At 41.7% G+C, this 15798-nt stretch overlaps 2 protein-coding genes across 2 annotated transcripts in view; both read right to left on the reverse strand.

Moving 5' to 3' along the window:
- LOC104091667 (glucan endo-1,3-beta-glucosidase 8-like) overlaps positions 1-15798 on the reverse strand; it is a 152093-nt gene that overhangs the window by 88041 nt on the left and 48254 nt on the right. The window lies entirely within an intron of this gene.
- On the reverse strand, positions 1122-8935 carry LOC138893005 (uncharacterized). The gene is made up of 7 exons (XM_070176768.1): positions 8533-8935; positions 8351-8427; positions 7483-7663; positions 6644-6725; positions 5784-5853; positions 4772-5152; positions 1122-1274 (listed from the first exon to the last, which is right to left on the reverse strand). Exons 1-7 carry the CDS (start codon positions 8933-8935, stop codon positions 1122-1124), a joined length of 1347 nt encoding a protein of 448 aa, XP_070032869.1.

The following is a 15798-nucleotide window of genomic DNA, read 5'->3' on the forward strand; positions in this document are numbered from 1 at the left end:
ATTTCATCTGATATGTATATATAAAGTGTTGCAACTAAATATTAAGGACAAAGTGTCCTGAATTAGCACCTTCTATTTTATTTTAGGACATACCATCCTTAACTTCATGTGTGCAGTGTAAATGTTAAGGACATGGTGTCCTTAACTTCATGTATACAATGTAAATTTTAAGCACTTGGTGTCCTTAACTTCATGTGTGCAGTGTAAAATATTAAGGATATGGTATCCTTAACTTCATCTGTGCAGTGTAAAATATTAAGGACGTAGTGTCCTTAACTTCATGAGTGTTGTATAAATATTAATGACATGGTGTCCTTAACTTCATAAGTATTGTGTAAATATTAAGGATAAAATATCATGAATTAGCACCTTCTGTTTTAAAACTTTAGGACATCGTGTCCTTAACTTCATGAGTGATGCATAAATACTAAGGATAAAATATCCTGAATAAGCACCTTCTATTTTTAAACTTTAGGATATCACATCCTTAACTTCATGTGTGCAGTGTAAATATTAAGGACAAAGTATCCTATATTTGCACCTTCTATTTTTCAACTTTAGGACATACTGTCTTTAATTTCATGTGTGCAGTATAAATATTAAGGATAAAGTGTCCTGTATTTGCACCTTCTGTTTTTAAACTTTAGGGCATCATGTCCTTAACTTCATGTGTGCAGTGTAAATGTTAAGGACAAAGTGTCATGTATTTGCACCTTCTGTTATTAAACTTTAGGACATATTGTCCTTAACTTCATGTGTGCACTCTAAATGTTAAGGACTCATTATCTTGAAATTTATATGCAGTCCTAAATTTTTATAGTAGTTCTGAATTTTGGTTTATTTTTTTCGATTTCGTTATATGTTTTATGCATATGGATCATCAATAGCTGGTTGGAATCATTGTAGACCGGTGATTGCTGTTGATGCAACTTTTTTGAAGTCAAAATATCATGGTGTTTTAATTATTTCAGTTTCAAAGGATGCAAATAACCAAATATTCCCACTTGCCTTTGGGATTGCAGAATCTGAAAATAACAACTCATATGAGTGGTACTTTAGTAAGCTTCACAATGCAATTGGGAGCCGTGACAATTTAATTTTTTTATCAGATAGGCACCAATCTATTGCACATGGCATCGCAAAAGTATATCCTGAAAGCCACCATGTGATTTGTATCTATCATTTGGAGCAGAACCTAAAGCGAAGGAAAGAAAAGTGAGGTCATAAAACTTTTTCAAAGTGCTGCAAGAGTCTACAGGCACAAAGAATTTGATCTATATAGGTCAAAGATAGCAAAAGGTTATAAGAAAACTTTTGACTACTTGATGGAAGAACCATCGGAAAGGTGGGCGCGTTCTTGTTGTCCACGACGAAGATATGACATGCTCACAACAAACATAGTTGAGTCAATGAATTCTGTGCTATTAGAAGAAAGGGAATAACCTATATTGAGAATGATGGATTTCATCCAAGTGAAGCTACAACGTTGGTTTTATGAAAGAAGAAATGAAGCGGAAGGAACTTTTTATGATGTTTCATGTTGGGTAGAAGAGGAATTGAAGAAAAAGATAGATTTAGATTTTACTTTTGACACGACCCAAAATCCCAAGTGTCGTGATGGCGCCTATCATAATACTAGGCAAGCCGACAACTCACACATACCAACATCTTGAAATTTAAAATATACGAAAATAAGCTTAAGTAAGTAAAAGTCTAATAAAAGTATGAAAACGTCATATCTCAATATAGAATTTTCCAAAACTTGGGTGTCACTCAGTACATGAGTATCTATACAATAACATAGTCTGATACACTATCTAAGAAAATAGAACAAAATAAATAAAACTGAGAGATAGGGGAGGAGAGTCAAGGTCTACAGACGCCAAGACATCTACCTCAATAATCTCCGAATGGCTGAAACTCCGAGATCAGCAACCACCGTGCCCATAAACACCTGGATCTGCACACGAAGTGCAGAGTGTAGCGTGAGTACAACCAACTCAATAAGTAACAAGTCCAACCTTTGGATTAAAAGCAGTGACGAGTCCGAACAATACGCCCCAAATACAGAATTTAATAAGTACATAAATTTACAGAACATATGACAATAATATCTTAGAGAAACTCATAATCTGCAGGTACTAGTACAGAAATGTAGACATGCTTCCATGTTTAACAGTTAAACTCAAAACAGATAAAATATGTCTAAGTCTGGATGATATGAGGAATATAACATCTCTAGATCTACATGCAAATATGCATAACGTATGTGATGCAATATAATGGAAGCCTCGCGCACTCTCACTCTTAGAGTACTCAACCTGACTGTATCAATTATCACTCATCATACTGAATCACTCAGCACTGTACGGTACCCGCTGTGGTGTATAGCCCGATCCCATCACGAATCAATAGCAATTGCGCTCACTGTGGGTGTGCAGACTCCGAAGGGGCAGATCCAGCCCAAGCGATAATAAACCATGCTGCGGCGTGCAACCCGATCCCATCGTGAATCAATAATACATGTTGCAGCGTGCAACCCGATCCCATCATAAGTCAATAATGTCGGCTGTGGCGTGTAATCCGATCCCATAAATATCACTCACAAACGGGCCCTCGGTCTCACTCAGTCATCAATCTCTTTAGTCTCTCGGGCTCACAACACTCATGCTAGGCAGCCCAAATCAATGATATGTGATGTGACAATGTATGATAACAGAGATTGAGATATGATATGCAATGATGAACGCGACTGAGTACATAACTGCAATTAAGCAAATAACTCAACAGCAAAGAACGACCATTGTGGGTCCCATTAGTACTAGCACATAGCTTGAACATGATTTCTAACATAAATCATAGCTCAAGTGCCCTAACACCTGGAGTACAATAATAATATCCAGATAAGATAGCTACACAGTTTCATGGAATCGACTTAATCACAATTAGTACAATGTACGCCCACATGCTCGTCTCCTAACATGCACGTCACCTCAACACCAATCACATAGCACATAATTTCAGGGATTCATACCCTCAGAACCAAGTTTAGAAGTGTTACTTACCTCAAATCGTACAAATCTCTACTCCAACAAGCCCTTGCCTCGCGAATCGGCCTCTGAATACCTCGAATCTATCCGCAAACAATTTGATACAATCAACTCAAGCTATCGGAATCAATTCCATATGAAATGCTAAGCTCTTAATCAAAAGTCAAAACGTTAACTCAAAAGTCAACCCCCGGGCTCACGTCTCGAATCCGATAAAATTTACAAAATCCGAACATCCATTCAACCATGAGTCCAACCATACCAAAATTACTCAAATCCGACACCAAAATCTCTCTCAAATCCCCAAAATTCAGCCTAAGAAGATTTTTCCATTTCCCCAAACTTTTCAACCCAAATCACTAATTAAATGATGAAATCAAAGAAATATTCATGTAATTTAACCAAAACCAAGTAAGAATCACTTACCTCAATCACTCCCTTGAAAATCTCTCTAAAAGTCGCTTTAATTCGAGCTCCCGAAATCAAATTGTGAAATAAACTCAAACTCTCATTTTTTAAATTTTAAATTCTGCCCAGATGTCCCTTCTTCGCGATCGCGAAGCACAAACTCAGTTGCCCCAGAACTTAACTCTACGCAATCGCATAAACACCCACGCGAACGCGATGCATAGGCTTCCCAGACCTATGCGATCGCGGACAAACACACACGTTCGTATAGAACAACGCGTGAAATCCCCAGCTCCTTCCTTTTCTCTACGCGAACACGACTTAACCCACGCGTTCGCGATACACCTATGACCAAAGCTTTGTGATCGCGGACCTTCTCACACGACCGCATAGCACAAAATCCTAGCTGCCCAAAATAAGCCTACGCGATCGCGTATAAGGAAATTAGACCTGCAACATCAGCTATTATCTAAGTCCAAATTCCAATCTGGTAGCCATCTGAAATCCACCTGAGGCCCTCGGGACCTCAACCAAACATACCATAAAGTCTTAAAATATTATACAAACTTAGTCGATGCCTCAAATCACATCAAACAAAATCAAAAACACGCATCGCACCCCAATTTAGGCCTAATGAACTTATGAACTCCTAACTTCTACATTCGATGTCGAAACCTATTAAATCAAGTTCAATTGACCTCAAATTTTGCACACAAGTCATAAATGACACAACGGACCTATTCCAACTTTTGGAACCAAAATCTGAGCCCGGTAACCATAAAGTCAACTCTCGGTCAAACTTCTAACTTTTCAAGTTTCGTCATTTCAATCCAAAATCAACTACGGACCTCCAAATCATTATTCGGACACATCCCTAAGTCCAAAATAACCCAACAAAGCTATCGGAACCATCAAAACTCCATTCCGGAGCCATTTACATATAAGTCAACAGTCGGTCACCCCTTTCAAGTTAAGCTTCCAACCTTGAGACCAAGTGTCTCGACTCATTCCGAAACATCCCCGGAACAAAACCAACTACCCTCGCATGTCACATACCAAATATTGAGCATAGAATAAGAATTAAATAGGGGAACGAGCTATAACACTCAAAACGATTGACCGAGTCGTTACATCCTCCCCCTCTTAAACAAATGTTCGTCCTCTAACGGGTCTAGAAACATACCTGGAGTCTCAAATAGGCGTGGATATCTGCTCCGCATCTCCCGCTCGGTATCCCAAGTAGCCTCCTCGACTGGCTGACCTCTCCACTGCACCTTCATTGAAGCTATGTTATTTGACCTCAACTTTCGAACCTGCCGATCCAAAATATCCACCAGCTCTACATCATAAATCAAATCACCATCCAGCTGAACCGTGTTGAAGTCCAAAACATGAGGCGGATTGCTGACATACTTCCGGAGCATAGAAACATGAAACACTAGATGAGCACTCAACAGACTAGGCGGCAAAGCATGCTCGTAAGCCACTTCTCCAATCTTCTGAAGCACCTCAAATGGACCAATGTACCGAGGGCTCAACTTGCCCTTCTTCCCGAACCTCATAATACCCTTCACGGGTGAAACTTTGAGTAGTACCTTCTCCCCAACCATGTAAGCAACATCACGAACCTTCCGATAGGTGTAGTTCTTCTGTCTAGACTGCACCGTGCGAAGCCGATCCTGAATCAACTTAACCTTATCCAAAGCATCTTGAAACAAGTCAGTACCCAACAACCTAGCCTCACCCGGCTCAAACCATCCAATCGGAGACTGACACCGTCTCCCATACAAAGCCTCATACAGAGCCATCTGAATACTCGATTGGTAGTTGTTGTTGTAGGTAAACTCTACGAGCGGTAGAAACTGATCCCAAGAACCCCCGAAATATATGACACAAGTGCGTAACATATCCTCCAATATCTGAATAGTGCGCTTGGACTGTCCGTCCGTCTGAGGGTGAAATGTTGTACTCAACTCAACCTGTGTGCCTAACTCTCGTTGCATTGCTCTCCAAAACTGCGTGCCTCAATCTGAAATGATGGACACCGGCACACCATGAAAGTGAACAATCTCGCGGATGTAGATCTTAGCCAACCATTCCGAAGAATAAGTAGTCCTAACTGGAACGAAATGTGCGGACTTGGTCAACCGATCCACAATCACCCATATAGCATCAAACTTCTTCGAAGTCCGTGGGAGCCTAACTACGAAATCTATGGTGATACGCTCCCATTTCTACTCCGGAATCTCAAGCCTCTAAAGCAATTCGCCCGGTCTCTGATGCTCGTACTTCACCTGCTGACAGTTTAGGCAGCGAGGTACAAACCCCACTATATCCTTCTTCATCCTCCTCCACCAATAGTGATGCCTCAAGTCCTTGTACATCTTTGCGGTACCTGGATGGATGGAATATCACAAACAGTGGGCCTCCTCAAGAATCAACTCACGTAGCCCATCTATATTAGGCACACAAATCTGATCCTGCATCCTTAACACCCATTATTCCCAATAGTAACCTCCTTGGCATCACCGTGCTGAACTGTGTCCTTAAGGACAAGCAAATGGGGATCATCATACTGGCGCTCTCTGATGCGGTCATATAAGGAAGACCGAGAAACCACACAAGCTAGAACCCGACTAGGCTCCGAAACATATAATCTTACGAACTGATTTGCCAAGGCCTGAACATCAGCTGCAAGCGGTCTCTTACTAACAGGAATAAATGCAAGGCTACCCATACTCACCGCCTTTCTACTCAAGGCATCGGCCACCACATTGGTCTTCCCGGGAGGATACATAATGGTAATATCATAGTCTTTTAGCATCTACAACCATCTCCGCTGTCTCAAATTTAGATCCTTTTGTTTGAACAAGTGCTAGAAACTTCGATAATTCGTAAATACCTCACAAGACACACCATAGAGATAATGCCTCAAAATCTTCAATGCATGAACAATGGCTTCCAACTCCAAATCATGAACATGGTAGTTCTTCTCATGAGGCTTCAACTGGAATGAAGCATAAGCAATCAATCTACCCTCCTGCATCAAGACACACCCAATACCACTCCGAGATGCATCGCAATACACTATATAAGAGCCTGACGCTGAAGGCAAAATTAGAACTGGAGCTGTGGTCAAGGCAGTCTTGAGCTTCTAAAAGCTCTCCTCACACTCATCCGATTACCTGAATGGAGCACCCTTCTGGGTCAATTTGGTCAAAGGCGCTGCAATAGACGAGCAACCTTCCACGAAGCGATGATAATATCCTGCCAAGCCGAGAAAGCTCCGAATCTCAGTAGTTGAAGACGGCCCGGGCCAACTCTGAACCGGGCCAACTCTGAACCGCCTTTATCTTATTTGGATCCACCTTAATCCCCTCACTGGACACTGCGTGCCCCAAGAACGCCACTAAACTAAGACAAAACTCACACTTGGAGTACATGGCATAAAGTTTCTACTCCCTCAGCCACTGTAGTACAATCCTCAAATGTTGGGCCTGCTCCTCGTGACTACGTGAGTACACCAGGATATCATCAATGAATACTATGACAAACGAATCAAGATATGGCTGAAATACATTGTTCATCAGATGCATGAATGCTGCTGGGGCGTTGGTCAGCCCAAAAGACATCACAAGAAACTCATAGTGACCATAACAGGTCCTGAATGTCAGCTTCAGGATATCCGAGTCCCGAATCTTCAGGTGGTGATACCCAGACCTCAAATCAATCTTAGAGAACACCCTCGCTCCCTGAAGCTGGTCAAATAAATCATCAATGCACTACAAAGGATACTTGTTCTTCATTATAACTTTGTTCAACTACCTATAGTCGATGCACATCCGCATAGTATCATCCTTCTTCTTCACAAACAGAACCGGTGCACCCCAAGGCGACACACTAGGCCTAATAAACCCCTTATCAAGAAGTTCTTGAAGATTTTCTTTCAATTCATTCAACTCAGCTGGTGCCATACGATACAGAGGAATAAAAATTGGTTAAGTGCCCAACACTAAGTCAATACCAAAGTCAATATCCCTGTCGGGTGGAATGCCCATCAGGTCTACAAGAAACACATCCAGAAAGTGTCGCACCACCGGAACAGAATCAATAGTTGGGGTATCAACACCAAATCCTCCACAAAGGCCAAATATGACAGACACCCCTTCCCAACCATCTGTTGGGCCTTCAAATATAAAATCACCCTGCTGGGAATATAATCTAGAGAACTTCTCCACTTGATTCTTGGCAACCCCGGCATCACCAACGTCACAGTCTTAGCATGACAATCCAAAATAGCATGACATGGAGACAACCAATCCATACCCAAAATCATATCAAAATCGACCATACTAAGCAATAAGAGATCAACTCTAGTCTCCAATCCCCAATAGTCACTACACACGACTGATATACACGGTCCACAATAATAGTATTGCCCACTGGCATAGATACATGAACAGATGAAACTAAGGACTCACGGGGCATATCCAGATAACAAGCAAAATATGATGATACATACGAATAAGTGGAACCAGGATCAAATAATATAGAAGCATCATTGTGGTATACTGAGACAATACCTGTGATTACTGTGTCTGAAGCAACGGCCTCTGGCCTGGTAGGAATAACATAGAATCGAGCCTCACCGCCACCAGATCAGCCTCCCCCTCTAGGGCGGCCCTTGGCTGTCTGAGCCCCACCCCAAGCTGGCTGAGCGGGTGGTGAAGTAATTGGTACAAAAATTGTAGCCTGACTCCTCTACTGAACTAGACCTCCCGAAAGGTGCGGACAATGCCTCTTCACATGACCCAACTCTCCACACTCAAAATAACCCCTCTCGGAAAATGGCGGCAAGTACTAGAGCGGATCCCGCAAACAAGAATAACTACCAATGGTGTAGATGAACCCTGAACTGAAGGAGCACGAGATGAACTCTGAGCTGGAAGTGTACTAAGAGATGACTGACCTGATCAAGCACTCTATGAACCATGGATAGCTGATGCGCCACGATGAACTAGACGATCCATCTGAGCGGGCCTATTAGGACGATCCCTACCATGGTGGAACTAACCCCTAGAGGGAACACCGCTGAAACCACCCAAACCACGAGGCCTCTTGGCCTCCCTCTCCTCACACACCTGACTGAGAACCAGCTCTAGTCGCCGAGCAATATCAACCACCTCGTCAAACCTAGCACCTGATACACTATCCCGAATCATAACAAAACGTAACTGATAGTTGAGTCCACCAATGAACCTCCTAATCCTCCCCCTCTTAGTGGGAACCAACCAAACTGTGTGACGAGCCAACTCTGAAAACCTCATCTCATACTGGGTCACAAACATGCACTCCTGGCATAGTTGCTCGAACTGCTTACGCAACTCCTCCCTACGGGTCTGTGGCACAAACTTCTCCAAGAAGAGAACGGAGAACTCATGCCATGAAAATGGTGCAACACTGACTGGCCTGCTCATCTCATAGGCCTCCCACCATCTTAAGGCATCCCCTCATAGATAAAAAGTAGTAATGGAGACTCCACTGGTCTCCAGAATACCCGCCGTGCGAAGAATACATTGGCACCTATCCGAGAAGTCTTGAGCATCCTGTGACTCAATCCCACTGAAGGATGGAAGCCGGAGCCTCCCAAATATCTCTAGTCTCTTCTGCTCCTCATCACTCATAACGGAGACCACTTGGGCCTGAGAAAATGCAACCGGCTGGGCTGGTAGTAACCCCCCCTCATGTCTGAAGTCCTTGCACTACCTGCTATAGAGTATGAGTACCTCCCCCGACCTGAGAAGTAGCTGGCGCGGCCTGAGCATAAACTGCTTGAGCAAGGCTAGTGCAAATGGTCAATATCTAGGCCAAAGCCTCCTGAAGGCCTGGGATCACATAGGCACAACTAGTGCCAGAGCAGGTCCTACCGGTTCAACCACATCTGGAACCTACTCCTGAGCTGGAGCAACTGGTGGGTCTACAAGTGTTGCTGTACGAGCTGCACCTTGTCCTCTACCGCGACATCGGCCTCTCGTGGCCCTAGCCGGTGGCACTGGTGGTCGCCCGCCTGATCCGGTAGCATGTTTCCTCACAATTTGTGAGAGAATAGAATAATAAAAGTTTAGTTCCCGGAATCAACAAATTCGCATGACAAGAATACAAGAATGTGAAGTTTTCCTAATGGTTCAGCAACTCTCGAAGATAAGTACAGATGTCTCTGTGCCAATCCGCAACACTCTACTAAACCTGTTCATGACTCGTAAGACCTAAGTAACCTAGGCTCTGATACTAACTTGTCACGACCCAAAATCCCAAGTGTCGTGAAGACGCCTATCGTGATACTAGGGAAGCCGACAACTCACACATACCAATATCTTAAAATTTAAAATATATGGAAATAAGCTTAAGTAAGTAAAAGTCTCATAAAATTGGACGAAAACGTCACAGCTCAATACAGAATTTCCCAAAACCCGAGTGTCACTAAGTACATGAGCATTTATACAATAATATAGTCTGATACACTATCTAAGAAAATAGAACAGAATAAGTAAAACTGATATAGGGGGAGAGTCAAGGTCTGCAGACGCCAAGGTAGCTACCTCGATAATATCCGAATGACTGAAACACCAAGATCAACAACCATCGTGCCCGAAAATACCTGGATCTGCACACGAAGTGCAAGGTGTAGAATAAGTACAACCAACTCAATAAGTAACTAGTCTAACCTTTGGAGTGAAAGTAGTGACGAGTCAGAACAATACGCCCCAAATACAGAATTTAACAGTAAGAAAATTTAAAGAATATATGACAATAATATGCCAGAGAAACTCATAATCTGCAGGTACTAGTACAAGAATGTAGACATGCTTCCATCTTTAACAGTTAAACTCAAAATAGATAAAATATGTCAAGTCTGAATGATATGAGGAATATGACATCTCTATATCTACATGCCAATATGTATATCGTATGTGATGTAATATAATGGAAGCCTCGCGTACTCTCACTCTCAGAGTACTCAACCTAGCTGTCTCAATTATCACTCATCACACTCAATCACTCAGCACTGTACAGTACCCGCTGCGGTGTGCAGCCTGATCCCATCATGAATCAATAACAACTGCGCTCATTGTGGGTGTGCAGACTCTGGATGGGTAGATCCAGCCCAAGTGCTAATAAATCCTGATGTGGCGCGCAGCCCGATCCCATCGTGAATCAATAATACATGTTGCAGTGTGCAACCCGATCCCATAAATATCACTCACAAATGGGCCTTCGGCCTCACTCAGTCATCAATCTCTCTAGTCTCTCGGGCTCACAACACTCATGCTAAGCAGCCCAAATCAATGATACATGATATGGCAATGTATGATAACTGAGACTGAGATATGATATGCAATATTGAATGCGACTGAGTACATAACTGCAATTAAGCAAATAACTCAACATCAAAGAACGACCATTGTGGGTCCCAATAGTACCAGCACATAACATGAACATGATTTCGAAAATAACAGCTCAAGTGCCTTAATACCCGAGGTACAATAATAATATTCAAATAAGATAGCTATATAGTTCCATGGAATCGACTGAATCACAATTACTACAGTGCACGCCCACACGCCCGTCACCTAGCATACACGTCACCTCGACACCAATCACATAGCACGTAATTTTAGGGATTTATACCCTCAAAACCAAGTTGAGAAGTGTTACTTACCTCAAATCATGCAAATCTCTACTCCAACAAGCCCTTGCCTCGCGTATCGGCCTCTGAATACCTCGAATATAGCCACAAACAATTCGATACAATCAACTCAAGCTATAGGAATCAATTCCATATGAAAATGCTAAGTTCTTAATCAAAAGTCAAAAAGTCAACCCCTAGGCTCACGTCTCGGAATCTGATGAAAGTTACAAAATCCGAACACCCATTCAACCGCGAGTCCAACCGTATCAAATTTACTCAAATCCGACACCAAAATCTTGCTCAAATCCCCAAAAATTGACCTAAGAAGTTTTCTCGATTTTCCCCAAACATTTCAACCCAAATCACCAATTAAATGATGAAATCAAAGATATATTCATGTAATTAAACCAAACCGAGTAAGAATCACTTAACCCAATCACTCCCTTGAAAATCTCTCCAAGAGTCGCCTTAATCCGAGCTCCCAAAATTAAATTGTGAAATAAACTCAAACCCTAGCTCGTTTTTGAGACTTTAAATTCTGCCCAGATGTCCCTTCTTCGCGATCGCGAAACACAAACTTAGCTGCCCCTAAACTTAACTCTACACGATTGCATAAACACCCACTCGAACACGATGCATAGGCTTCCCAGACTTACGCGATCGCGGACAGACACACGTGTTGGAATAGAACAACACGTGAAATCCCCAGCTTCTTCCTTTCCTCCATGCGAATGCGACTTAACCCACGCGTTCGCGATGCACTGATGACCAAAGCTTCATGATTGCAGAGCTTCCCACATGACCACATAGCAAAAAATCTCTGCTGCCCAAAATAAGCCTACGCTATCGCATATAAGGAAACTAGACGTGCAACATCAACTATTATCTAAGTCCAAATTCCAATTCGTTAGCCATCCGAAATCCACTTGAGGCCCCAGGGACCTCAACTAAACATATCAACAAGTCCAAAAATATCATACGAACTTAGTCGAGGCCTCAAATCACATCAAACCAAATCAAAAACATGAATCGCACCCCAATTCAAGTCTAATGAACTTATGAACTCCTAACTTCTACATTCGACGCCGACACCTATCAAATCAAGTCCGATTGACCTTAAATTTTGCACACAAATCATAAATGATACAACAGACCTATTCCAACTTCCGAAACAAAAATTCGAGCCCGGTAACCACAAAATCAACTCTCGGTCAAACTTCTCAATTTCCAAAACTTCTAATTTTCCAACTTTCGGCATTTCAAGCCAAATTTAACTACAGACATCCAAACCACTATACGGATACACCCCTAAGTCCAAAATAACCCAACGGAGCTATCAAAACCATAAAACTCCATTCCGGAGCCATTTACACATAAGTCAACAGTCGGCCAACCGTTTTAACTTAAGCTTCCAACCTTGAGGCTAAGTGTCTCAACTCATTTCGAAACATCCCTTGAACCAAACCAACTACCTCGACAAGTCATATATCAACAATTGAGCATAGAATAAGCAGTAAATGGGTTAAAAGGGTTACAACACTGTAAGGCCCCGTAAAATTTTTACTTAAGACCCGAGGTTTCGTGGTGCCGAAGTAGGCTTATGTGTTGGCAATTGTAGGGATTCTTCACGTCGAGTTTGCGAGCCGCGATTTGGAATTTTTGGGTGGAACAGTGCGTTGGGGAGTTAATTTTTTTTTTTTTGGAAATACAGGGCATTTTCTGCGGGCGCAGAACTGCTTTGCGGATTGCAGATCTACCGCAGACTGAGGCAGAAATCTGTGCAAATTTTCCGAACCATTATGCGTCCGCATAACCCATCGCAGACCTAGCTTAAAATTTTTCGGAGGGAGGTTCTGCGGCACATTATGCGACCGCAGAATCGCAGAATGGGCCTGCGGATCGCAGACCGGTTGCAGATTGAGGAAGAAGTGCCCAGTTCCGGGGGCCATTATGCGGCTCATTGCACGGACCACAAAAGGCAGACCTACATCGAGACTTCATTTTTTCTAAATTTTGAACCCGACCCCATCCTTTTTAAATAGCCTTGGGGATCATTTTAAAGGGGAAAAATATATATTTCCAGAGAAAGGGAGTAACATAGAGTGAGAGAGGAAGATTTCTAAGCTCATCATTCATCAATTCTTGCTCAAAGTTGAAGAATTTGCAAGGAGAATTCACTAGGTCTTCATCCTAGAGGTAACGTTTCTACTCCATAGCCCTCAATTTCGTGATTTTAATTGAAAATATGTAATAAGCCAAGCAATTCTTGAGTGTGAGAGTTGTTCATTTTTACATGCAAGTACCATCAAGGGTAGTAGGAGGACTTTTGAACTCTTTTGGGTGAACTTTGGGTAGTGGGGGTGAAAGAATCCACCATAGGAGGACCTTGAAACCTTAATGCACACCTAGTGTTTGATAAAATGCTCAAGTGAGTTGGAACTATGAACTCCTTCCTAATTTGTGTTTATTTTTGCTATATCTCTAAATAGATCAAAGTGGCTAAGATTTTCGGAACATTGTAGTAATTTAAAAAGCTCGAGGCAAGGTATATTAGCTAAACTTCTCTCTTGGAATTGAATTGCCACGATGTTCTCGTAAGTCCCGAGTTGTCCATTATGAATTGGCTTTTATGAATGGGTTTGGTGTCGAAAGATGTATTTATATGAATACGTTCAAAATGTAATCCGGAGCATTCTTATCATGTTATGTTATTCTTTGTGAGCATTTTCAAAGTATGAGAATGATCAAAATGTTGATACTTCAAGTCAAGCCCAAATGAAAGTAATCATATCAAATTGTGTAAGGAATCACATGTGCTTAAGATCATAAATTGCTCAAACGTGTGCTTAAAGTCCTGAATAGAAATGTTTGTTGTTGGCAATCTGTGTTAATGTTTGAAAGTGGAATAGTGAGCATGAATTATGAAGTACGGCCAATGTGGCAAGGATGATATTGCGTTATGGCCAATAGTGCCAATAAAATGACAGTACAAAAAAAAACTGGAATTAGCTACGAACTTCGTCGCTAATCTGTCACTAAAACGCTCGTAGCTAGCAGAATTTCTTGATAATCCATAGCTAAATAAGATTAGCGACGGATTGTTCTGTTTAGCTACAGAATTTGTCCGTCGCTAAAACCTAATTTTTTAGTAGCGTGAATGACATGTAAAAGAATATGAATGGAGTGGTAAATACTTTTAATAATAAATGCCTTGGGAGTATCGTTTAGCCACCGAAGAAGGGTAAGTCGGAACAACCTAACCCCAAAACTACATGTGCCGGTGTAGGAGAGATTGGGGGGTAAATCCCTGTGTTAATATGATGAGACCGTTTCCCCTCATATGGGATGAGATTAGTGTGTTGAGATGTTTCCCCTTAAATAGGATGATATTATTGCTAGCGAGATGTGATGTGATGTCGACCCACACGGTATTTTGGTGAGACGGCTTAGCCAATCGGGCTGAGATCGGACGCCATACCGCGCACATGGTGGTATTGTGAGTGTATGTATCGGGGTGAGATGACTTAGCCGGTCGGGCTAAGATCGGACTCTGTGCTAAAATATGGTGGTGTATCGGTGCTAAAGACCTCCCAACATTAAATTACTGAAACCTATTTGAAATTTACCTTTCCTCTAACTTGACACCTTGATATTGTTTGAGTCTCTTATTGATTTCATGTTTTACTCTCCGTTACTTTTGCTCGTTCTATTGAGAGGGTGTTTAGTTTTACATACTAGTACTATTCCATATGTACTAACGTTCCTTTTACCGGGGGCGCTTCATCTTTAATGGATGCATGTGGTATTGATCAGTGATAGCAGCACACCCTCTCCTCGGTTGATTTGGTGAGCCCCACTTCATTTCGGGGTCATATATCTTTTATCCTTTTAGCATAATATTTGAGATATAGCCGAGGCGTTATTGCGGGCACTGTCATAACACTCTTTTATTTCTGTTAGAGGCTCCGTAGACATAGTGTGGGTTGTATATGTTTTTGGGAAGGTTAAACTAAAAATGTTGTAATCATATCATCTGTTCCAATTTAACTGTGATTGTACAATATACTGTTTTGAAAACTTGTTAATGATGTAACTAATTATCACACCCAATTTAGGATCATGACCGGAACTTAGGAGCAAGTGCCCCAAGTAAGCCTCATTGGTATTTTGCAGAACACCGGACAGAGTTTTACCTGTTTTTGGACTATCCAAAAATTCCATGTCTCAAATCAACAACCAAACATCCTAATATCAATCCAAACAACAATAACTTTATCAATTAACCCAAACAAATATCTACCATTAATAGTCCTCTCACTAACAGCTAGAAATACTAATTTATCTCCAACTTTGATAACAAAGAGCGATACTCAACATAAGTCTATAATAACAAAAGAATACTCATGACACTAAAAGAATGAATATGGAGCGACTCTAAGAGTTCAAAGAAAAGATTTAACAATAAATAAAATCTTCGCCCACGCGAATAAGTGTGAGGCTCACCAAAAACTATCAAGTTGTGTGCTCTAATTAACGAAATCCTCGTCCGCTTCGACTGTTGTCTCTGTAAAAAAAATTAGCAGGGAATGAGTCGCTAGCTCAGTGAGTAATAACACTTAACCACAACCGTTTTTATTGGGGACAAGTCAA

The sequence above is a fragment of the Nicotiana tomentosiformis genome, chromosome 5 (assembly GCF_000390325.3).
Source record: "Nicotiana tomentosiformis chromosome 5, ASM39032v3, whole genome shotgun sequence".
In the NCBI taxonomy this organism is placed as follows: Eukaryota; Viridiplantae; Streptophyta; class Magnoliopsida; order Solanales; family Solanaceae; genus Nicotiana; species Nicotiana tomentosiformis.